Source organism: Pleurodeles waltl, chromosome 9 (genome assembly GCF_031143425.1).
Source record: "Pleurodeles waltl isolate 20211129_DDA chromosome 9, aPleWal1.hap1.20221129, whole genome shotgun sequence".
Taxonomy (NCBI): domain Eukaryota; kingdom Metazoa; phylum Chordata; class Amphibia; order Caudata; family Salamandridae; genus Pleurodeles; species Pleurodeles waltl.
This window is the reverse complement of record NC_090448.1, coordinates 349,120,917-349,145,828: the sequence shown is the minus strand read 5'-3', so window position 1 is coordinate 349,145,828 and position 24,912 is coordinate 349,120,917. Positions and strand designations below refer to the sequence as shown.

The window sequence follows — 24,912 nt, the reverse complement described above, 5'->3', positions numbered from 1 at the left end:
CTTATTCCTTGCAGAGGTTTCAACCCCTCAGTGGCTCCGGCTCTACCAACAGCACCTCTAACACTAGAGGCAAACCTGCCAGCCTCAGAAGTCTGCAAAATGAGTCGACCATCTAGTTTCTTTGCTGCAGGAGAACCCTTCATGCAGCAACTCCTATTTCCCCATTTCCCTTAATCACTCCAAGGTGAAAACATCAGCAATTATCTGGAAGAGTAGAGCAATTTAACAAAAGACAGATGGGTGCTGAATATTGGTCAGCATGGCTATTCCCTGAGGTGTTGACCATCTCCTCCAGTTACTCTGCCAAACAAAACCTCTTAATACGTTTTTTTATATTTCAGCTGGAAGTCAGCACTCGTCTATGCAAAGAGGTTTGAATGTATTACTCATTCAAAAGAATGGTCCAAAATAGGGTTATGTGACCCATTCTCACTCTCAGCACAATGAGGAAATATGTAATGAAGTTTTGAATTCTGGCTAATTATTAAATCTACCCCCAGCTCTTGACGGGATTCAGATGTGTGCCGTAGACTTCAAGAATGCTTACTTCCACATCCCCTCTGTGCAGAAACATCACAAGTTCCTGAGTGAAAACTATGCACTGTCAAATCAGAACCCTTCCTTCCAGTCTTTAGTTGACTCCTAGAACATTTTCAAAGTGCATGGGCATAGTCATCTGCACTAATGAAACACTTAAACATCCACAAAAGGCACACGTGCATTGAACCCATACATAACGATAATATGGTGCTATACTGTTAATAATGCCATAGTCATGTTGTGCACTTTTGAAGTTTAGCTGTGTTCGATGGCATATGTTGCTGCAGATACACATGTTTGGCACAGTCCGCTGCCTGGTGTTGGGCTCGGAGTATTACAAGTTGTTTTTCTTCGAAGAAGTCTTTTTTGGTCACGGGACCGAAGGACTCCTCCCTCTTCGGCTCCATTGCGCATGGGCGTCGACTCCATCTTAGATTGTTTTTTTCCGCTGTCGGGTTCGGACGTATTCCTTTTCGCTCCGTGTTTCGGTTCGGAAAGTTAGTCAGAATCTCGTAAGAAAGCGTCGGTATTGTTCCGTTCGGTATCGGGATAGTTAGGTACATCGACACCGATCATCGGAAGACTTTGGGGTAGCTTCGATCCCCCATCGGGGCCTGGTCGGCCCGACCGCGTGCGACATCGAAGCCGATGGAACGGACCCCGTTCCGTTTCTGCCCAAAATGTCACAGTAAGTATCCTTATACAGATCAGCACTTGGTCTGTAACTTGTGCTTGTCCCCCGAGCACAAGGAGGATACCTGTGAGGCCTGTCGAGCCTTCCGGTCCAGAAAAACACTCCGGTACCGAAGAGCCAGGCGTCTACAAATGGCGTCCACGCCGACAAAACAACGTTTCGACGACGAAGAAGAAACATTCTCGGTTCCGGACTCAGAATCCGGAGACTCCGACGTCGAACAACAGCAACAAACAGTGAGTAAGACGTCGAAAAGTAAAACAATCGAGAAAACAAAAGCCCAGGGGACGCCACTGCCAACAGGCCATGGCTCGACCCATAAAACAGGCGACCGTCGAAGGCGCCGAAAAAGGGCACGCCCATAGCGAAGACACCCGACTCCGGTCGAGGGACCGCCATGGAGCAACCTCGGAGCCGAGATAGCGGCTCCGAGAGACAAAAACAAGATACCGGCACCGAAAAACATCGGCACCGAGACTCCATGCCGAAAGGCACAAAAATTCTGTCGGTGCCGAAGCCGAAAAAAGATTCTCTCTCGGCGCCGAAAATTTCCACACCTTCATCCTACACAGAGGAACAAGGAATAAGTGGCCAGATGCACAGATTTGGACAAGAGCTCCAAAGTGTAGAATCAGACTACACACAAAAGAGACTGTACATCCAGCAAGACACAGGGAAGATATCAACCCTTCCCCCAATAATGAGGAAAAGAAGGATCGGACTTCTCAAGGATGACGCACAACCACAAGCCAAAGTGGTTAAAAAAGTCACGCCTCCGCCCTCTCCACCACAACAGGCATCGCCGGCACAAACACCGCCACAAATGCACTCACCAGCGCAAACTACCATAAGTCAAGATAATCAGTGTAGGAAGTTGGCTCTGTATGTGCTATTTCAAAGTAAGGAATAGCATGCACAGAGTCCAAGGGTTCCCCTTAGAGGTAAAATAGTGGTAAAAAGAGATAATACTAATGCTCTATTTTGTGGTAGTGTGGTCGAGCAGTAGGCTTATCCAAGGAGTAGTGTTAAGCATTTGTTGTACATACACATAGACAATAAATGAGGTACACACACTCAGAGACAAATCCAGCCAATAGGTTTTGTTATAGAAAAATATATTTTCTTAGTTTATTTTAAGAACCACAGGTTCAAATTTAACATGTAATATCTTGTTTGAAAGGTATTGCAGGTAAGTACATTAGGAACTTTGAATCCTTTCAATTGCATGTATACTTTTCATGTTATTGACAAATAGCTATTTCAAAAGTGGACACTTAGTGCAATTTTCACAGTTCCTGGGGGAGGTAAGTTTTTGTTAGTTTTACCAGGTAAGTAAGACACTTACAGGGTTCAGTTCTTGGTCCAAGGTAGCCCACCGTTGGGGGTTCAGAGCAACCCCAAAGTCACCACACCAGCAGCTCAGGGCCGGTCAGGTGCAGAGTTCAAAGTGGTGCCCAAAACGCATAGGCTAGAATGGAGAGAAGGGGGTGCCCCGGTTCCGGTCTGCTTGCAGGTAAGTACCCGCGTCTTCGGAGGGCAGACCAGGGGGGTTTTGTAGGGCACCGGGGGGGACACAAGCCCACACAGAAATTTCACCCTCAGCAGCGCGGGGGCGGCCGGGTGCAGTGTAGAAACAAGCGTCGGGTTTGCAATGTTAGTCTATGAGAGATCAACGGATCTCTTCAGCGCTGCAGGCAGGCAAGGGGGGGCTTCCTCGGGGAAACCTCCACTTGGGCAAGGGAGAGGGACTCCTGGGGGTCACTTCTCCAGTGAAAGTCCGGTCCTTCAGGTCCTGGGGGCTGCGGGTGCAGGGTCTTTTCCAGGCGTCGGGACTTAGGTTTCAGAGAGTCGCGGTCAGGGGAAGCCTCGGGATTCCCTCTGCAGGTGGCGCTGTGGGGGCTCAGGGGGGACAGGTTTTGGTACTCACAGTCGTAGAGTAGTCCGGGGGTCCTCCCTGAGGTGTTGGTTCTCCACCAGCCGAGTCGGGGTCGCCGGGTGCAGTGTTGCAAGTCTCACGCTTCTTGCGGGGAGATTGCAGGGTCTTTAAAGCTGCTCCTTGAAACAAAGTTGCAGTCTTTTTGGAGCAGGTCCGCTGTCCTCGGGAGTTTCTTGTCTTTTTCGAAGCAGGGCAGTCCTCAGAGGATTCAGAGGTCGCTGGTCCCTTGGAAGGCGTCGCTGGAGCAGAGTTCTTTGGAAGGCAGGAGACAGGCCGGTGAGTTTCTGGAGCCAAGGCAGTTGTCGTCTTCTGGTCTTCCTCTGCAGGGGTTTTCAGCTAGGCAGTCCTTCTTCTTGTAGTTTGCAGGAATCTAGTTTCTAGGTTCAGGGAGAGCCCTTAAATACTAAATTTAAGGGCGTGTTTAGGTCTGGGGGGTTAGTAGCCAATGGCTACTAGCCCTGAGGGTGGGTACACCCTCTTTGTGCCTCCTCCCAAGGGGAGGGGGTCACATTCCTATCCCTATTGGGGGAATCCTCCTTCTTCAAGATGGAGGATTTCTAAAAGTCAGAGGCACCTCAGCTCAGGACACCTTAGGGGCTGTCCTGACTGGCCAGTGACTCCTCCTTGTTTTTCTCATTATCTCTCCTGGACTTGCCGCCAAAAGTGGGGGCTGGGTCCAGGAGGTGGGCATCTCCACTAGCTGGAGTGCCCTGGGGCATTGTAACACGAAGCTTGAGCCTTTGAAGCTCACTGCTAGGTGTTACAGTTCCTGCAGGGGGGAGGTGTGAAGCACCTCCACCCAGAGCAGGCTTTGTTTCTGTCCTCAGAGAGCACAAAGGCTCTCACCGCATGAGGTCAGACACTCGTCTCTCAGCAGCAGGCTGGCACTGACCAGTCAGTCCTGCACTGAACAATTGGGTAAAATACAGGGGGTATCTCTAAGATGCCCTCTGTGTGCATTTTTTAATAAATCCAACACTGGCATCAGTGTGGGTTTATTATTCTGAGAAGTTTGATACTAAACTTCCCAGTATTCAGTGTAGCCATTATGGAGCTGTGGAGTTCGTTTTTGACAGACTCCCAGCCCATATACTCTTATGGCTACCCTGCACTTACAATGTCTAAGGTTTTGCTTAGACACTGTAGGGGCATAGTGCTCATGCACATATGCCCTCACCTGTGGTATAGTGCACCCTGCCTTAGGGCTGTAAGGCCTACTAGAGGGGTGACTTACCTATGCCACAGGCAGTGGGAGGTTGGCATGGCACCCTGAGGGGAGTGCCATGTCGACTTAGTCATTTTCTCCCCACCAGCACACACAAGCTGGCAAGCAGTGTGTCTGTGCTGAGTGAGGGGTCCCTAGGGTGGCATAAGACATGCTGCAGCCCTTAGAGACCTTCCCTGGCATCAGGGCCCTTGGTACCAGGGGTACCAGTTACAAGGGACTTACCTAGGTGCCAGGGTTGTGCCAATTGTGGAAACAATGATACATTTTAGGTGAAAGAACACTGGTGCTGGGGCCTGGTTAGCAAGGTCCCAGCACACTTCTCAGTCAAGTCAGCATCAGTATCAAGCAAAAAGTGGGGGGTAAGTGCAACAGGAAGCCATTTCTTTACAATCAGGATCAAGACGCTTGGGACCTATACGACACCCCAGTGCCGGACAATGATCCAGATTCATACCCCACAAAACCGTCACCTCCAGAGGACAGTACCTCATACTCGCAACTGGTGGCTAGGGCTGCAGAATTCCACAATGTCCAACTGCATTCCGATCCTATAGAGGATGATTTTTTATTTAACACCCTCTCGGCTACACATAGCCAATATCAATGTCTCCCAATGCTACCAGGGATGTTACGGCACGCAAAACAAATTTTTGAAGAGCCCGTAAAATCAAGAGCCATCACCCCAAGGGTGGATAAAAAATACAAACCACCACCCACAGACCCAGTGTTTATTACTTCGCAGTTACCACCTGACTCCGTAGTAGTAGGGGCAGCTCGCAAGAGAGCAAATTCACATACATCTGGCGACGCCCCACCTCCGGACAAAGAAAGCAGAAAATTTGATGCGGCAGGAAAAAGAGTAGCATCACAGGCAGCCAACCAGTGGCGCATCGCAAATTCTCAAGCGCTGCTGGCCAGATATGACCGCGCACACTGGGATGAGATGCAACTTCTCGTAGACCATCTTCCCCAAGAATACCAAAAAAGGGCGCAGCAAATAGTTGAAGAGGGACAAACGATCTCAAACAATCAAATCCGCTCTTCACTGGACGCAGCCGATACTGCAGCGAGAACAGTCAACACTGCTGTCACCATAAGGAGACACGCTTGGCTCCGCACTTCAGGCTTCAAACCTGAAATCCAGCAGGCTGTCCTTAATATGCCCTTCAACGAAAAACAACTTTTTGGCCCTGAAGTGGACACAGCCATTGACAAACTTTAAAAGGACACAGACACGGCCAAAGCCATGGGCGCTCTCTACTCCCCGCAGAGCAGAGGCTCTTTTAGAAAAACTCCATTTAGAGGGGGGTTTCGTGGCCAACCCACAGACACCACCAGCCAACAAACAAGAACCACACCATATCAGGGTTCATTCCAAAGGGGAGGTTTCAGGGGATATAGAGGGGGTCAATTCCCAAGGAGTAGGGGAAGATTCCAGACTCCAAAAACACCTCCACCTAAACAGTGACTTTCAAGTCACGCAACCCCTTCACTCAACACCAGTGGGGGGAAGACTAAGCCAATTCTACCAATCTTGGCAACAGATTACAACAGACAATTGGGTATTAGCAATAATCCAACATGGCTATTGCATAGAATTCCACAAATTCCCACCAAACATCCCTCCCAAAACATGCAAAATGTCACCACAACATTTAGAACTTTTAGGACTAGAAGTTCAAGCACTACTGCAAAAGGATGCAATAGAGTTAGTACCAGTACAACAAAAAAAAACACAGGAGTTTACTCCCTGTACTTCCTAATTCCAAAAAAAGACAAAACATTAAGACCAATATTAGATCTCAGGACACTAAATACCTACATCATATCGGACCATTTTCACATGGTCACACTACGAGACATCATTCCACTGCTCAAACAGCAAGATTACATGACCACATTAGACCTAAAGGATGCGTATTTTCATATACCGATACACCCTTCTCACAGAAAGTACCTAAGGTTCGTATTCAAAGGAATACATTACCAATTCAAAGTGTTGCCATTCGGAATAACAACTGCACCAAGAGTGTTCACAAAATGTCTAGCAGTAGTAGCAGCACATATCAGGAGACAACAGATACATGTGTTCCCTTACCTAGACGATTGGCTAATCAAGACCAACACAGTAAAAAACTGCACAAACGACACCACATATGTCATACAAACCCTTCACAAACTGGGGTTTTCCATCAACTATACAAAATCACACCTCGAACCGTGTCAGACACAACAATATCTAGGAGCAACCATCAACACATCAAAGGGAATTGCCACTCCAAGTCCACAAAGAGTGCAGGCATTCCACAAGGTAATAAGTGCTATGTTTCCAAACCAAAAGATACAAGCAAAATTTGTGCGCTAACTTCTAGGCATGATGTCATCATGCATAGCCATTGTCCCAAACGCAAGACTACACATGCGACCCTTACAACAGTGCCTAGCATCACAATGGTCACAGGCACAGGGTCAACTTCAAAATCTGGTGTTGGTAGACCGCCAAACATACCTCTCGCTTCTATGGTGGAACAGCAAAAATGTAAACAAAGGGCGGACATTTCAGGACCCAGTGCCTCAACACGTTATAACAACAGATGCTTCCATGACAGGGTGGGGAGCACACCTCAATCACCACAGCATTCAAGGACAATGGGATATACACCAAACAAAATTTCATATCAATTACCTAGAACTGTTAGCAGTATTTCTAGCGTTAAAAGCATTTCAACCCATAATAACACACAAATACATTCTTGTCAAAACAGACAACATGACAACAATGTATTATTTAAACAAACAAGGAGGAACACACTCAACACAATTGTGCCTCCTAACACAAAAAATATGGCAGTGGGCGATTCACAACAACATTCGCCTAATAGCACAATTTATTCCAGGAATACAAAACAAACTAGCAGACAACCTTTCGCGAGACCACCAACAAGTCCACGAATGGGAAATTCACCCCCAAGTTCTGAACAAGTACTTTCAAATTTGGGGAACACCCCAGATAGATTTGTTCGCAACAAAAGAAAATTCAAAATGCCAAAACTTCGCATCCAGGTACCCACACCGCGAATCACAAGGCAATGCTCTATGGATGAGTTGGTCAGGGATATTTGCATACGCTTTTCCCCCTCTCCCTCTCCTTCCATATCTAGTAAACAAGTTGAGTCAAAACCAACTCAAACTCATACTGATAGCACCCACATGGGCAAGACAACCTTGGTATACAACTCTACTAGACCTTTCACTAGTACCGCATGTCAAACTACCCAACAGACCAGATCTGTTAACACAACACAAACAACAGATCAGGCATCCAAACCCAGCATCATTGAATCTGGCAATTTGGCTCCTGAAATCCGAGAATTCGGACACTTAGACCTCACACAAGAATGCATGGAGGTCATAAAACAAGCTAGAAAAGCTTCCACTAGACACTGCTATGCATCTAAGTGGAAAAGATTTGTTTGCTACTGCCATTCCAATCAAATACAACCATTGCATGCCTCTACAAAGGACATAGTGGGATACTTACTACATTTGCAAAAAGCGAATCTCGCTTTTTCATCTATAAAAATACACCTCGCAGCAATATCTGCTTACCTACAAACTACTCATTCATCGTCTCTATTTAGAATACCAGTTATTAAAGCATTCATGGAAGGGCTAAAAAGAATTATACCACCAAGAACACCACCAGTTCCTTCATGGAACCTTAACATCGTCTTAACAAGACTCATGGGTCCACCTTTCGAACCCATGCATTCCTGTGAAATGCAATATCTAACCTGGAAAGTCGCATTTCTCATTGCAATCACATCCCTCAGAAGAGTAAGTGAAATACAGGCATTTACCATACAAGAACCATTTATTCAAATACACAAAAATAAAATAGTTCTAAGAACAAATCCAAAATTTCTGCTGAAAGTAATCTCACCATTCCATTTAAATCAAACAGTAGAATTGCCAGTGTTCTTCCCACAACCAGATTCCGTGGCTGAAAGGGCACTACATACATTAGACATCAAAAGAGCACTAATGTACTACATTGACAGAACAAAGCTAATCAGGAAAACAAAACAACTGTTCATAGCTTTTCAAAAACCACACATAGGAAATCCAATCTCTAAACAAGGGATTGCTAGATGGATAGTCAGATGTATTCAAACATGCTATCTTAAAGCCAAAAGAGAATTGCCTATTACACCAAAGGCACACTCAACCAGAAAGAAAGGTGCTACAATGGCCTTTCTAGGAAACATTCCTATGAGCGAAATATGTAAGGCTGCAACCTGGTCTACGCCTCATACGTTTACTAAACACTACTGTGTAGACGTACTAAATGCACAACAAGCTACAGTGGGCCAAGCTGTACTAAGAACATTATTCCAAACTACTTCAACTCCTACAGGCTAAACCACCGCTTTTAGGGGAGGTAACTGCTTTATAGTCTATGCCAAACATGTGTATCTGCAGCAACAGATGCCATCGAACTGAAAATGTCACTTACCCAGTGTACATCTGTTCGTGGCATTAGTCGCTGCAGATTCACATGTACCCTCCCGCCTCCCCGGGAAGCCTGTAGCCGTTTAGAAGTAGATCTTAAATCTTAAACATTGGTACATTTGTAAATAATTATTATAAACTCTTAATGTACATACATATTCACTCCATTGCATGGGCACTATTTATAGCAAACAACTCCATCCTCACCCTCTGCGGGGAAAACAATCTAAGATGGAGTCGACGCCCATGCGCAATGGAGCCGAAGAGGGAGGAGTCCTTCGGTCCCGTGACCAAAAAAGACTTCTTCGAAGAAAAACAACTTGTAATACTCCGAGCCCAACACCAGGCAGCGGACTGTGCCAAACATGTGAATCTGCAGCGACTAATGCCACGAACAGATGTACACTGGGTAAGTGACATTTTCATTTTTTTACATGAAACTTGTCTTTAATTATCGGGGTAAGTAACGAATAATGATAGTTCATCTGCTTCATATAAGAATAAATACTGATGAGGTTTGTACACAAAAGTGCCACTATGTGACTGCCACTTTACTTATTACATTAAATGAATATCGTGAGCAAACTCCTTTGTATTGACAGTACCTCCATTCCAAGATGGCTGCCTTACGACATCCCTTAGAGCTTCTTTCACAGGATGGTGAGCGCATAGGCCAAGTGTTTCAACCGAAAATGCTCCATGCTAGGCAGTGGCTCAGTTTCATATGTGAGCACTCTTTATAATAGTCACGCATAGTATGTGTTGCAAAATTATTTCGGTTAGCTGGCACTTTAAAGTATGTTTGAAAATCAAGTTAATTGTAATTTGCATATTTGTACAGTGAATCATTGATGGGCACTTGAGTGAAATAAGGTGTAGTGAAAGGTGCACCGCAGTGTTGGCTGAAGTGAGGTTGACACACTTTTCTGTTAGGGTTCTCACCTTTCTAGGAAAAAAAGTGACATTTTGCAGCAGAAAGGTGGAGCACTCAACCTCCTGTCCTCCAACTCCCGGTCCCTTTTAATTGCAGAGTATTTCAGAATGGAGGAAGTAAGCACTCAAACGCACGTTTTGGTGTTTAGTGGGATTCTTGCAAATGCAAACGCGACTTACATTTTAATAAGGTGAGCACCATTCAGTGGAGGAAACATTGCCAACGATTGCATAAATGTCTGTATGTTACTGTATTTCGGTCATGTGCTATGTTATTGCATGGCTACACACTTATAAGGACCAAAACATGAGGCCTATTGGCTATGCCAATGCTTGTTTTTATTATTGCCATCTTCAGGAGTGGAAATGTTAAAAGCTAGACTCCAAGACGTGTTTGAGTTATTTTTTTCTTAAGGAAAAACCTATATATAACTATTTGTTTTCACATTTCTCACCTCCAAAACGTAATAATAACCATGTAAAAAGAGTCTCAGACATGTAGTTAAATAAAACTTTAAAAACTATTTTAAAGTAATCAACAATGATAAACATTGCATTGCATTTGCATGAACAACCCTTTCACTGAGCACCTGTTTTCATGATATGCATTTACAGACAACTTCTTCCTAGATGGAACCTCACATACACACCACCAGGACCTACACCAATTTTGCCAGCAACATCACACATCTTGTTGCACCCCTCCTCGGTGCCAGCACCTTCATCCTCCTGGGAAACCTTAATTTTCACCTAGAAGTCTACAGCGACTCAAACTCTACGGGTCTTCCAGAAACTCCTGGAAATCTTTGCCTCATCCAGCACTTTACTGAGCCCATCCACACCTCCGTACGTCTAATGGATCCAATGTTTCTCCTCAGTGGGTGACGTCACAGTAAAAAAGGCAGCACCTCTGACATGGATGGGGGCCATGCCCTTGTCAGATTCAGCATATCCAACCTGCACCACCACAGACCTGCCACTAATATTGCCCACCTCAGCTGAAAACGTATTAAGCACAAGGACTGGGTTCTGTCCTCTCCTAGCACTGCCCCTAGCATACCATCACCTTGCCGAAAGCTGTGAAGAACATCAGCTTGATTACTGCATGCATTGACACACTGAATCGCCTCAAGCGCAACTCAATTGCATTAGCCTGGCCTCTTGCCAGCTGGTACACAGAGACTCTCAAGCTGATGAAATTTCACTGCAAGCAACAGGAGCACAAACGGAGAAGTAAAGACACTACCAATAAAGACATTTTCAAATCAACCTTAAGACGCTGCCGCCAGCAGATAAGGAACATTAAATGCAGTGTTTGTAGACTGCATTGATGCCGGCACAAACACAGCATGGAAATCTTCATAATTGGCAAACATTTCACCTCACCTCCTTAAGCTACGTCCTATCCTTTCAAGATCTCTGCAACAAACATTGAATTGTTCTGGAACAAAATCACTGCAATCAATAAACAGCAAGTTTGACTCTTAACCATACCCAGTCGTTTTCACTACTAAAGTTTTTATCACTGACGAAGAGTGAACCTTGACTTTGTGGGCCGCCATCAGCACTGTCAAAATCGCAACTAAAATGACAGACTTCCACTTGGGGGTCCCAGCTGACCTTTGCCGCCACTACACTTTCACTGAAGGACTCCTTTCAATCAACAAAGCCATAACACCCATCCTCAATGCCTTCATCAATGCAGCCACATTCCCGATCACCTGGAAACGTGCCACTGTCACACACCTTTTCAGGAAACCATCACAGCTGTGCACCCAAACTACAGACCCATTCCCCTTCTGTTTCCAGCAAAGGTCTTAGAGAAACAAATCAACCGATGCCTCATGACCACCTCCGCAACCACCAGCTACTCAATGCCAGGCAGTCAGGATTCAGGTTTAATCACAGCACAGACAGCAATCATCGTCGCCTCAGATTACATCCACCTGATCCTTGATAGGAGAGACTGCTACCATCATCCTCTTGGTCCTCTAACATGTGACACGTTCTCACTTCAGATCCTCATAAGTCTCCTGCATGAGAATGGCATCCATGGACCCACTCTCCGCTGAATCTCCTGCTTCTTAATGAATAGAACACAAGTTTGTTACTCTGGCACTTTATGGCTCGGAAGCTTGCAAACTCATTTGTAGAGTGCCTCAAGGTTTGTTGCTCAACCCCAGCTTCAACATTTAAATGATCCCTTTGGCCAGTGTAATCAGCGCACATATCAATGTCCTCTCCTACTTATACGACACACAACTCATTCCCTCCCTTTCAGACGAGACTCCCAACACAAGAAACCAGTTTACCGTCTGCATGATCAGACTCTCCAACTATATGAAAGACAACTGACTCAATCTCAATAGCGAAAAGACAGAAGTGATGACTTTCGAGAAGAACACCTCCCCATGGGACTCTTAATTGGTGCCCGGCTGTACTTGAGCCTGCACCCACGCCAGGAATCTCTGCATGATCATTGACTGCAAACTGGGCATGACTGCAGTCACTGCCTCCAGCAACTTGGAGTAGGAGGGGGAACACCCTCTATGCTGGTATCACCAAGCAACTCAGACGACTGCAAGCCATCCAGAACGCCGCAGCCAGACTCATTATCAACCTACCACACATCACACTATAGCTCGGGGAGCTCCACTGGCTCCCAATACTCAAATACACTCATTTCATATTCTCACATGTACATTCAAGGCACTGCACAACTTAAGTCCCACCTACCTGAAAAGTGTTGTCATCTTCCTCCAACCATTCAGACACCTTTGCAGGACTCTCACACGCACATCCCACACCTATACAGAACCAGATCAGGACGACAAGTTTTTTTACATCGCTCCTAAAGCGTGGAAAGAACTCCCACTTCACATCAGAGCCTCCCTGCCTCTTGAATTGCTCAAGAAGCTGAAGACCAGGCTTTTTAATTAACCAACCTACTCTAGGCAGGGGACATGAATACACACCTGCTCAGAGGCCAGGATACCCTCGTGGGTGATAGTTCGCTTAACAGATACTTTATATAACATTCTGTATGCTGTAGTATGATAAAGTGTAAGTGTCACAACAATGAATGAAGATGACTTGTTGGAAGCCCATTCAGTAGAATTTCAGTGCCATCAGTCAGTTTACCTAGGTATTGGGTACTATGGGCTGGCCCATTTTACCATGCTGGGCAAATAATGTATGCTCACTGGGGTGTCTGCACCACGGGCAGGGTGACGATTTCCCCCACCCCCAAAAAATAATCCCTGCTGTCTAGTGGGGTTTCCCGGTCCTAGATCGTGGAGTAGATCAGGAATCCTTTTTAGAGAGATATTGCAGGAAAGCAGAGCCCACTGGGGGAGAGACATCCCTTTGAGCCCGCTGAAAATCACTCAAGGTATTGCTGCCTGGGTCGTCAGATAGTCACGTCGTTAATTTCATTGTTTTGGTGGGGGCAGGACTTTCAGCACTGTATATGAAGCACCAGCATGTAACGCAGTTTCAACAGAGTTATGGACAATGTACTTTCACAGTGCTTATCCTTTTCTTATCCCCCACTGTCCCTTTAGTGTTGAACAAGTTTCGCCATTGAAGTGGCTGCATCGGCTACTTGGGAAAAAGGGTGCAGGGTTGGTGCTATTGCACAGTTCTGGGGGAGAGATTTTCTTTCGGTTGAGGAGTGCTTAGCTCAGGGAGAGGGCAAACACTCACATGACAGGGGCACTGCTAAATAACTTCCTAAGGTTTAGCATTCCTTGAGATTTTACATATTCTGATAGAGACTTTCAGCCCCAGATTCTTTACCTCTGAATATCCCCTGTCATTGGACTGGATCTGGAAGATTTTCAAACAGTACCCCTTCACGCTGGTCGGTGGCATAGTTCAATTCCTCTTTGGTGTTGTCCATGCCAAAAGTGAAGTTTGGTGCCAATATAGGCGCCACCTTGGAGCTCTGACATCAGTTCTTTCCTTTCTGTGCCAGTTAGCGCTCATTCGGATTGAGCTATCCCTCAATCAGTTTGTCTGGATTTTTTCCACTTTTTATCAACGTTTTTTGAGCTGTATCTCCTGAGGTGAGGATGTCACCCAAGAAACCAGCTGGCTGGAGCCTTTCATCAGCAAATGTTGATGACAGACCGACCCACTTGATATTTTTGTTGTGCCTGCAGCCGGGACACGACTCCAAGGCATGAGGACTGCCTCGCCATGGACTGAAAGGTGCTGAGGGACTGCTCCCTTAAGCTCCACGCCGCTCAACGTTGATCAACTCTGCAAGACTCAAGGTCCTGTTTGTGTGGGAGGTCCCGGGACCATTTCACTGAGCCAGACTCTAAGTTCGTTGTCCTATTCAAAGTCTCTGTTGAAGTCTGGGAAGTCCCACAAGCATAAAGTTGAGAAATCCAAACACTCTTTGACTCCCTGCATCCGGCAAAGTCATCTGAGATGAGAGAGCGTCAGCACTCCATGTCCTACGAGTCGATGGTGCCTGAACATGGGTCTGTTCCTTGCTTCCTAGATTTTCCTGGAGTCGGAGTGTAGCCCCCTAACTGAAGGAATTTTGAGGTCATGCGTCTAATTTTTGGGTTGCCCAACCCCTCGAGTGCTTTTGCAGCCCGTGGGAGGAGATTGTACTGAGAAAAACACCACCAGATACACCCTTGGCGCTAGTCAGGCCCCAGGGATTCTTCACTTGATCTGAAGCGGAGCTGTTGTCGAGACTGAATCCTTCCTTGGTGCCTGCTCCAGTGCTGGCGCCACCAATGCCCCCAGGTGGCGCCATCCCCAGCGTCATACCTGACTCTGACACAGAGCAGATAGCGTTGTCTGATGCCTCGGCCGCCGATGAACGAGGGCATCCTCCTTGTAGCAGAGCCTTTTTTAATGGATAGATCTTGAGAGGGACACGTTTGGGAGGGATCTATCGACCCTTATGGAGAAAACCCAGTTGAGGAGGACCACTGGTATGAGGAACTTGGTGAACCTAGTCAGTTAGATGCCTTACCTGACACTGGCCTGGTTTCCCCTCCTGTTGTGGCTACGGAGGAGGGGAGCCTCTTTTGCCATGGTGATGCCTAGGGTAGCTGAGGTCCTAGACCTTAACCTTCTCTTGGTGACAGTCAAAACTGTTAGGATAGAAGTTTGTAGGAAAGTACCCTCTTTTTGACATGGTTACCCCCACTGTGTCTGCTGTCTGTGTTTTGACTGGTTTCACTGGGATCCTGATAACCAGGACCCCAGTGATTGTGTTCTCTCCCTCTAAATTTGGTTGCTTAGGACATTCCACACCCCATTTTGCATACTGGTGCCCTCATAAAAGTCCCTAGTATATGGTACTTAGGTACTCAGGGCATTGGGGCGTCAGGGGTTCCACCATGGGCTGCAGCATGTATTGTGCCACCCATGGGACCCCATGCAAAATGTCTGCAGGCCTGCCATTGCGGCCTGTGTGAAAAAGTGCATGCACCCTTTCACTACAGGTCACTGCAAGTCACCGCTATGCGATGGCCTCCTAGTCCAGAGGGTAGGGTGCAGGTACCTGTGTGTGAGGCACCCCAGCATGAGCACAGGTGCTCCTACGAACTCCAGCTCCATTACATTGGAATTCATAAGTGCGAGGAAGCCATTTTAGCCGTGTACTGGACACTACCTGTATCCATCTTCGTAATGGTATCTCCAAGCCTGGGCATGTTTGGTATCAAACATGTCAGAATCATACCCCAATACTGTTGCCAGTACTGGTTGTATGATTCCATTCACTGGGAGCTCTTTAGAGGATTCTCAGCATTACTCCTACCAGTCTTCTGGTAAGAGTTTTCCGGGCTGCCTGTTTTTTCCAGGTAGCCTGCGCTGCTGCTACCCCTCAGACTAGTTTCTGCCCTTCTGCTGCTTGACCAGCCAAGGCAGAGGCAGGCAGAACAAATAAGTTCCTGTGGAAGAAGGAGGTAGCATCCTCTCCTTTGTAAATAGGTGTTATATGGCTTGGGAGGGGTAACCTTCCCAAGCCACCAGTATGCTTTGAAGGGCACATTTGGTGCCCTCCTTGCATAAACCGGTTTGCACCAGTCCAGGGACCCCGGATCCCTGCTCTGGTGCAAAACTGAACAGTGGAAAGGGGAGTGATCACTCCCCTGTCTATCACCACCCCAGGGGTAGTGCCCAGACCTCCTCCAGGTGGCCACTTGAGTCTGCATCTTGAATCCACGGTGGGGAGAGGCCCCTGGGAGCATCTGAGATGCTAGATCAGGTAGGTGATATCACAGCCCTCTCCTGATAGAGGGCCACCCTGCTAGGTGACCAGTCTCACTTCCTGGGATATTTAGGGTCTCCCTCTTGGGTGGGTCCTCAGATTCGACGTGCAAGATTCCAGCAGGACTCCTCTGCATCATTTACTTCATCTTCTGGCCACTGGGACTGCAACTGGACCCTCCAGGAACCGACAGTCTGCAACTCCAGTGACAACTCCGCTCTGCAACATTGTTTCTCCTACTCCTTCCAGAAACTGCAGCATTTCCCTGGCTGTGCATCCTCTGAGGGGTGACGAGTCTTCAGCCAGCACAAGAAATAAGAAGGAATCTCCCTTGGAGTGAAGGATTCACTCCCATGCATCTTCAGGCACCAACTGCAACGACAAACAGCTTTGTGGATCTGCTGTCCTCTGGAACTGTGTGGAACCTGCATCTCAGGTGGTGGCCTTCAGTGGTCCCCTTGGTCCTCTCTACCAGCTGTCTAACTTAGGAGACTGTAAGCCCTTGCCTCTCCTTGTAGGACAGTACCCTGTGCACCGCAACTCTTGCAGCTACCAAAGCTTGTTTGTTCCTCCTCCAAGGGATCTTCAGGCTCCGTGTAGCCCGGTCCCCCAGCACTCCTTCCTGCAAAGCACAAACTCCTGCCTGCTGCTCCAGCGACGTGGGACTCCTCTTCAGGTGTGCTGAGTGGGCCTCACTGCGATTCACGTGCCTGCTGCCAGTGGGTTGCCTCCTCTTCTTGTGACTCACCCAGCTGCTGAGGGTCACCCCAGACCCCCCCCCCCTCCTTGGGTCGAGTCCCGTGGACCTTGCTGGTCCTCTTCAGCTTTGCAAACTTTCTTCTCAGTCTCTTGCATTTGCCAAGACTTGGTGGTGACTGACTGCATCTCGACCGCCGACGTGGGACATCAGTTGCATCACTCCTGGGACTACTCTTAATTGCTGATGCTGCACTGCTGACCATCTTCATCCACCGTCAACCTGGTCCCCAATCCACAGAAGGGTGGGTGTGGCTCCTGGCACAACCGGACACTCCATCACAAACTGGACTTGGTCCCCTTCCTTTGCAGTTCCTTTTCTGTCAGGATCCACCTTTGAGTTCTTCCAGTCTTGGTTGGGTCTTGAAAAATCGTTTTCCAAAGTCCTCCTGTTGGTTTTGGGGAAAACCAGTTACTTACCTCTGCTCTCTAGGTCGCTGGGGGTCACTCTGGTCCTCAGCGCTTGGGGTTCCTAGTTCCTCAAGCCCCTTCTACTGATTCCACTTCCCTGGGTTTCCATTTGTTTTAGTATATGGTTTGGCCCTCCCCTAGAGCCCTCACTATTTGCTATTACGTTTACTAATGCCTATCCCTTTCTATGCTCTTTACTGATTACTAATGTGTATATAATAGTGTTTTTACTTACCTACAGTGGGGGATTGCTTACACAGTATTTTAGTTTTCGTGTTACTATAATAAAGTACCTTTATTTTTGTAACACTATGTGGTTCTTTCAGGTGTAAGTGCTGTATGACTATAGTGGTATTGCGTACTCTTTGCATGTCTCCTAGATAAGTCTTGGCTGTTCATCCACAGCTACTTCTAAGAGAGCCCTGACTTCCTAGACACTGCCTACACTTAACTAATGGGGTGGGATACCTGGGCCTGGTATAAGGTGATAACACCCTAGGTGTTCACCACACACCAGGCCAGCTTCCTGCAAGGTGCTTCAACCAGGATTTCCCGCCTCAGAACCCTTAGTCCCATTAAATGAAGGCCCTACGGTCATCCTTTTTGGGACCTGGTCCAAGCCCTGCACAGGGGCTCCTGTGAATAGGAAGATTGTCCGCCGCCATCGCCTCGCTCCTGGGATACCAGTTTCTTTACTCAGCACCCCACCCTGGAGAGCTTGGTAGTCCAAACCTCCTTATCCAGTATTCACACTAGTACATTTCCTACCACTCCACAGAGAGGGAATCTTCTGTAAGAGACTGGTTTCTTCACCACCCTGGCACTGCGGTCAGATAACACCCCATGCCTCTTGGGCCTTTATTCCAATGCTCTTTGGGATTTGGTTGTACAAGTGCTGCTTGTGATCCCGAAGAAGGCCTGGGCCATACTCGCTCAGGCAGTTGTACTCTGTCATACATTTGCAGACTAGAAAGACAAGCAGAGTTCTTAATTAAATGGGGACTTGACACAACCACCTCGTAAGGTAGAGCAATTTCATCATCGGTGGCCTTGCTGCACCACGCCTGGCTGAGAGCATCTGGTTTTTCAGGGGATGTCCAAGATATCCTCATGGACATATCTTTTGTTGGCTCTCGCCTGTTTGGAGACAAGGCGGATTCAGTACTTGTGCCCTTGCTTCAAGGATTGCAAGCTTCGGCCAGGTCCTTGGGGTTGTTTCTGGCCTCTCGTCATGTCATGTCAATCCCTTTTGTGGCAATGGAAGGGGCCTCCAGCTGCACCCATACCCTCTCAGCCACCACAGCCAACAGGTTTCCCAACCTTTTCATGGCCGAGGCCTTATGTCCCAGTGACCACGTGGGATAGGCGGTCAGGTCTGTTATCCCCCCTGCCCCCCCCCCCCCCCCCCCCCCCCCCCCCCCCCATAGCCACTGCCTCCAAGCCTCTCTTATTCCACCGTCAGACCATCATGGGCACCCAGAGGAAGGCAGCCTACGCCATCATTTCTCCCATTGGCAGTAACATTAGTACAATGGGTACTCATCCAAAGGGGGCCACTCCTCCCCTTTGTGACACCCCTAGCTCCACTTAAGACTAGCTGATGGAGGACCATCTCTCTTTTTCCGTCAAGAAGTGCAGGCTCTCTTGGCCAAGGTAGCCATAGAGGGGATGCCAATGTCAAAGTAGATTGTTATTCCTGCTACTTTCTGATGCCCATAAAGGGTGTAGGACTTTGTCCTATCCTCCATCTGTGGCTTCTCAACCTCTTGTTGTCTGCCCTGGCCCAGTGAGATTGGATGGTGTCGTCGGACTTGTAGGACGCTTAATCCCTCATCCCTGTCCTGACTGCCCACAAACACTATTTGCTGTTCACAGTGGGCCACAATCACTTTGTTTGCTGTGCTCCTTTTCGGCCTTACCACCGTCCCTCAGGTAAACACCAAGGTGATGGCAGTGGTCGCAGCTCATCTGCAGAGGTCAGGGATTTCAGTCTTCCCCCTTCCCCAACAACTGGGTGCCGAAGTCACACCTGGCTCCCTCACATACGCCCCTTTTCATCCTAGCTGTTCTGGGCACAGTGCAGTTTCAGACCTGCCCTCCAGAGTGTCTAGTCCAGGCTATGATACCGATGTTTCAGCATCTTTCCTTGATTTTGATTAATGGCTCTGAGGCTGCTCAGCCTCTTGACCTCCTGCATTGTGCTGGTGACACATGCCAGTTGGCATATGCAGGCTCTGCAGTGGGACATGAAGTCCAAGTGGATGCAGCATAATCTGAATCTCTCCAGAATGGTCTGGATCTTGGAGGGAACTGCAAAAGATCTGTTGTGGTGGCTGACGAATGTGATTGGGTTAGAGGGAAAACCCTTCTCCCTTCACTAACAAAATTTGACTGTAGTGCCAGATGCATCTCTTCTGGGATGGGGCAGCTATCTGGGCGAGGTGGAGATCAGAGTACTGTTGTCGCCGGCGGAGTCCAAGCTCCACTTAAACTTGTCAGAGCTTCAAGAGATCTGAATGACAGTAAAAGCCTTTCTTCTTTTTTCGATCAAGGAAAGGCTGGTGCAAGTGTTCACGGTCAACACCACTGCCATGTGGTGCGGCAACACAGAGGACAGGGCGGGCTGGGGTTATGGATCCTCTGCAAAGAGGCTCTGCATTTCTGGACATGGCTGGAACAGCTGAGCATTTCCTTTGTGGTAAAATACCAGGCAGGCTGTCTGACCACAAGGGTGGACAAACTCAGCTGAAGATGTCTAGTGGGTCAGGAAGCAGAATGATGGATGGATTGCAGGGATTTCCCCCCCCCCACCCACCGTCACAGATCTGGGTTTCATCCATCAATTCTTTTGCTCACCACCCCAGTTTGGACCCAGCCGTATGCAAATCCGCCTTGACCCTATTCCGCATGGGAACAGTCAAGCCTGAACTGCCAGGCCATAGGATCTCCATCTGGAGGAGGTCCAAGGTCACTTTAATCAGTGGTGAGTGTCTTGGTTAGATTTGTTTGCCGCTTTAAGAACATGCAGTGTCAGCAGATCTGCATGCTGGAGTTTCTAGGGCAACTCTTGCTTGGAGACTGTCTCGAGTGAAGCTCAGGCCTCATGTACACCTTTTTGCCACACCACTTCTGCCAAGAGTACTTAAGAAAATCATGAACGACTAGATGTCCAAGTTATTCTTGTGGCTCTGGACTGGGCACAGAGTCTGGTATCCCAAGCTGTTGAGCATGGTCATCAGTCATCTGATCAGGCAGCCTCTTTGGGAGGAACTTCTGTCAAAGCAACAGGGCTGTGCCCTGCACCTGATACTGCGCAACCACCCCCTCAGTGCGTGGAGCTTGAGCGGTGGCATTTGACTGCCTTCAACCTTTTTCCCAAATAACTGATGTTATTCTAGCAGCCAGGTGCCCTCCACCAAGACAATATACAGCAATTGTAGGGAACGTTTGTCTCTTGGTGTGCCTCTTACAATGTAGACCCCTTATCTGTATCACAAGTTCTCTTGTTTGCAATGACTTTGGCACAGCAGGGCTCTGGTTTGGGCCACAGTCAAGAGTTACCTATCTGCTATCTGTGTTTGCCAGATTAACCTTCTCCATTTAAGTCATCTGTTGTGGCTAGGTTCCTTACATTTCTACTAAACATGTTCCCACCTACACCCTTTATTATGCCTCAGTGGGACCTCAGCCTGGCCCTTTCTTCTCATGTGTGCTTCCTTGAGCCTCTGTAAAATTGTCCTCTTAGGCTGTTGACCATCAATACAGCTTTCCTATTGGCCATAATAACAGTCTGGCGGGTCAGCAGATTCCAAGCACTCATGGTGCACTCTCCTTACACCACTGTTTATCCAAGCAACTTGTCCTCCAGTCAAGTGGCTCTTTCCTGCCACTCCTTTCCATTTAGGCCAGAACATCACCCTGCCTACCTTTGCTCCTCCTCATCCCCCAAAAGAGAGAGAGACTCCAAAAAGAGCATTATCATTCTATCTTGGCTGCACAAGGGAGTTCCAGGTGGATGATCAATTCTTCGTGGGTTATGTGGGAGCAAAATAGGGGAAAGCTGAACAGAAAAGAGCCATCTCTCCATGGATTGTCCTGTGAATTAAAATCTGCTAGCAGGCTTGCGGGGCTCACTGCACCAGAGCCAAGGTTTGCGACCACTGAATTAGCATGCAGCGTAACTCTCCTGGGCATCTGTCAGGTAGCAACGTGGACATTTCTGCACACGTTCACAAAACATTACTGCCTGGGCAGTCAAGTCCATCATGACCAGCACTTTGCCTGTTCAGTCCTGCAGGACTTTGATTTGATCAGATCTACAGTCCCACCTCCAGGGAGGTATTGCTTGAGTATCTATTGAAAGGTAAAGAATCTGCAGATAGAAGTCGCTATCAGATGAACCAGTTACTTACCTTCAGTGATGCCTTATCTTTTAGAGGCTCTCTCTAGCTGAAGATTCCTTTCAGACCCTCCCATCCTCCCTGCTCCTGGAACCAGTTTATGTATGAGGGAGAACCCCTTTCAAGGCCTTAGTCTTTCCAAACCAGTGGTCAGAACTCATCTTGACTCCAGTCTCCTGGTGTGGAAAGTCACGTGAGTAGCAGACGTCCGCATGCCAGGGTGGTGCCTTTATAGGTACCGCCTATGTCTTTTCCAGCATGTACGATGCCGAGTCTGATCCGAATGATAGCACGTACTGGCGTGCTGGGGTACTGCTCAAATCTTCTGGATCTGTGTCTGCAGAAGATTCTCTACCAGTGAAGGCGTTACCGAAGGTAATTAACTTGTTTGTCTGGACTAAGCAATCACTTAGCTCTCCAAAGAGGTTTGTATATTGTATTGGAAATGGGCTACGAGGAAAGGTTTGTAGGCCTCCATTTCTAATCTGATTGTATAACACCTCTTGCTTTATAACACAATTATTTTGCACTGCTTGTGAGATTTGATTCCCAATCTAGAGCAAACACAACTTCCCTAATATTCTAATAGCATGTCAATGACTCTTATTATCAAGTAGGTTTTTCATTGTTTCTACATCTGTAGACATTGTCTTTTTGATGAATGCTTGAGAGCAGGTGCTCAGTTTGTTGTGGAAGTATGTGACAAATATTTCTCCACTCATACCTAAGTTGGCACTGTCTTCTGCTCATAATGTTTTCAAAATGGGACTAGGCAATTGTAAGGAAATGTTTTTTTGCCTGAAATAACTGTTAGTTTTGATTCTATTAGCCATTCTGGGATGAAACTGGTCCTTAAATACTGGCTGTGCTACAGCTGTGCTTTTATTTCAGAAAGTTATAGTAATGTCATCTATCCATGTAGCAACTAAAGCAGGCTTCTCCAACAAGTAGCTTGTAAGCTACTGGTAGCTCTCCAGCAACCCGAAAGTAGCTCTCCTGTGCCGAGACTTCAGCAAATGGGCAATAGCGAAAGAAGTCCTGATGAAACATGTTCGCCCAGATCCAAAGATGACAGACGATATAATAGCTTGGGCACAGATGGTGCAAGATCTAAAAGTGCCAAATAACCCACCAAGAGAAGTTGAGGGGGGCTTAGAACACCAGCTAGTACTGGAGATTAACAGAGCGGACTGTGGTATGGGGAGGTGGGAGCGGGGATGATAAATGTTTATGTATCTGACCACTGTACAGACTTAATAAAGCAGGCGTAGATGATGGGGCTAAAAACGTACAATGATATGGAAAGTAGACACTAAATGTACTGATTTGTTAGGACCTAAGAACTTACCAAAAGCAGTGTAGGTGGGGGGTTGGACATTTGGGAAATTTGCATGCCCTTGCTTATTTGAAGTTACAAGGAAAAGAGAAATAATGATGATTGCTCCAAGCATTACGGCAACCAAGTGTAATGATCGTATGTAATACTGTTTGTGTGGTGTGCTACTGCAAAAAAATATATATATATATTTTTAAAAGTAGTTCTGTGTGCAGCCTAACCTATTAAATTAGAAGCTTTTGGATGGTTGAATTAATATATGTATACTAAAATCGAAAACTGTATTCAAGCCGGAAATATGTGTATTTTTATAACTCGCATACTGATTTTTGAGGAGACGTATTACTAGTAGTACTCTGTGCCAGGGACATTGCTGCTATGTATGTTATGTCTGTTATGTTTTACCAATGTAGAGACCTTCCACATTGACAAAGCATGCTGGGAACCGTACCTGATACACTCATAATGCTGGTAAACTTGCATATGAGGGCCACTAATGTAAACTTGAAGTGGTCAGTATTACAACTCTAATCATATTAATAGCTTAGGACAATTTTCATGGAATAAAAGTAGCTCCTACTGCAGAAAAGATCAGAAACTCCTGAACTAAAAAGTGAGCAAGTCAGAGTCTTGTGGTGTGAGGAACGATCCTCTTTGAAATCTCCAGCCTCTGGTTTAATGAGCTGTGCACCATTCCAGTTCTGCCACAGGGCAGGGTAAGTCCTCAAAAGGTAGCAAAGGATGTTTAGAGTGTATTAGTTACTTTGCTGATTATATTTTTGTGTGTGACACAAAATACTGCGTTTCAACAAGAAATGTTAGTGGTTGTGTCTAGACGTCCTACTACTACATGGTCATAGGAATACTGTGGCAGATCTAAAGGGTTTGAATAATGAAATGAAATATGATGACACAGCATAATGAGGTAGTGTCTTGAGGTTGCATCAATTCATTGTGGTCGTATTCTAGAATCACACTAGGGCCACCTCACCCCCTGGTGGTAATTTTGTGATGCCGTTTAAGGGTATTTGAGTTCCCCAAAGATCCTGCAAACCTCATTCGCCTTTGTCATAATGTCAAGTGAAAACTTTCTTTTGCTTCTTTGGATCGCTCTAGAAAATTATCTAGATGTTGGCAGCCTACCAAGGTCTAGGGTTTAAGGAAAATGCCCAGTGCCATCACCTCCTGCATTTTACATGCACAGTTTATTCTTGAATAATTATAATCATGATAGAGGCCTATCCTAGATTCCTTTTTTATTTTTTTTATAAGAATTATGAAAAAACTCAGTACAATTCCCTTAGGATGTACTTCCAAAATACAGCGTTTTATTCTTCACACTGGTTGAGTGGAATATCAAAACAGAGAATTTATTCAAAACAGCCACTAACATGTTGAAAAGAATGGCCCCTTTCTCAGTGTTGCAATCAAAGAATAAAAATACATGTCTTAACGTACACAGACTTTTTTTCTTAATTCTACAAAGATAGAAATGTATGTAAGACCTCCATCAGGATTATAATTGGGTGTTGCCATTAAGGAGAAGGTGGATGCTCCCCTCTGTGCTTCCAGTCAGTAAAACTGTGTAATTAAGCATGGGAATGGTCCCTGATTTGATTTGCCTGATGAGGTTGGAGCAAGAAGATTAAATCACACTTTTTTTATTTTTTTTTCATTTTCTGTGCTTAGAACCTCTGGTTTGCCAACCCTGGAGGCAGTAACAGCATGCCTAGCCAGAGCCGCAGCTCAGTTCAGCGAACACATTCTTTACCCGTCCACACATCACCACAGGCCATCCTCATGTTCCCACCAGGTGAGTGTCAATCGATTGCTTAGCATTATTGCTTCTTTACCAAGGAAATACAGGTTTACTGTAGCCCTTTGCATGTCCAGTCACTTAAGCAGAAGTCCTACTGCCCTTCCTT

At 46.7% G+C, this 24,912-nt stretch overlaps 1 protein-coding gene across 4 annotated transcripts in view; it reads left to right on the top strand.

The window, feature by feature from the left end:
* The window catches only part of SAMD4B (sterile alpha motif domain containing 4B), an 870,829-nt gene that overhangs the window by 561,694 nt on the left and 284,223 nt on the right, over nt 1-24,912 (top strand). For all 4 annotated transcript variants that reach the window (XM_069206928.1, XM_069206927.1, XM_069206926.1 and 1 more), the window contains exon 11: nt 24,677-24,800. In XM_069206928.1, the coding sequence (XP_069063029.1) occupies nt 24,677-24,800 (124 nt within the window). The remainder of the gene's footprint in view (nt 1-24,676; nt 24,801-24,912) is intronic.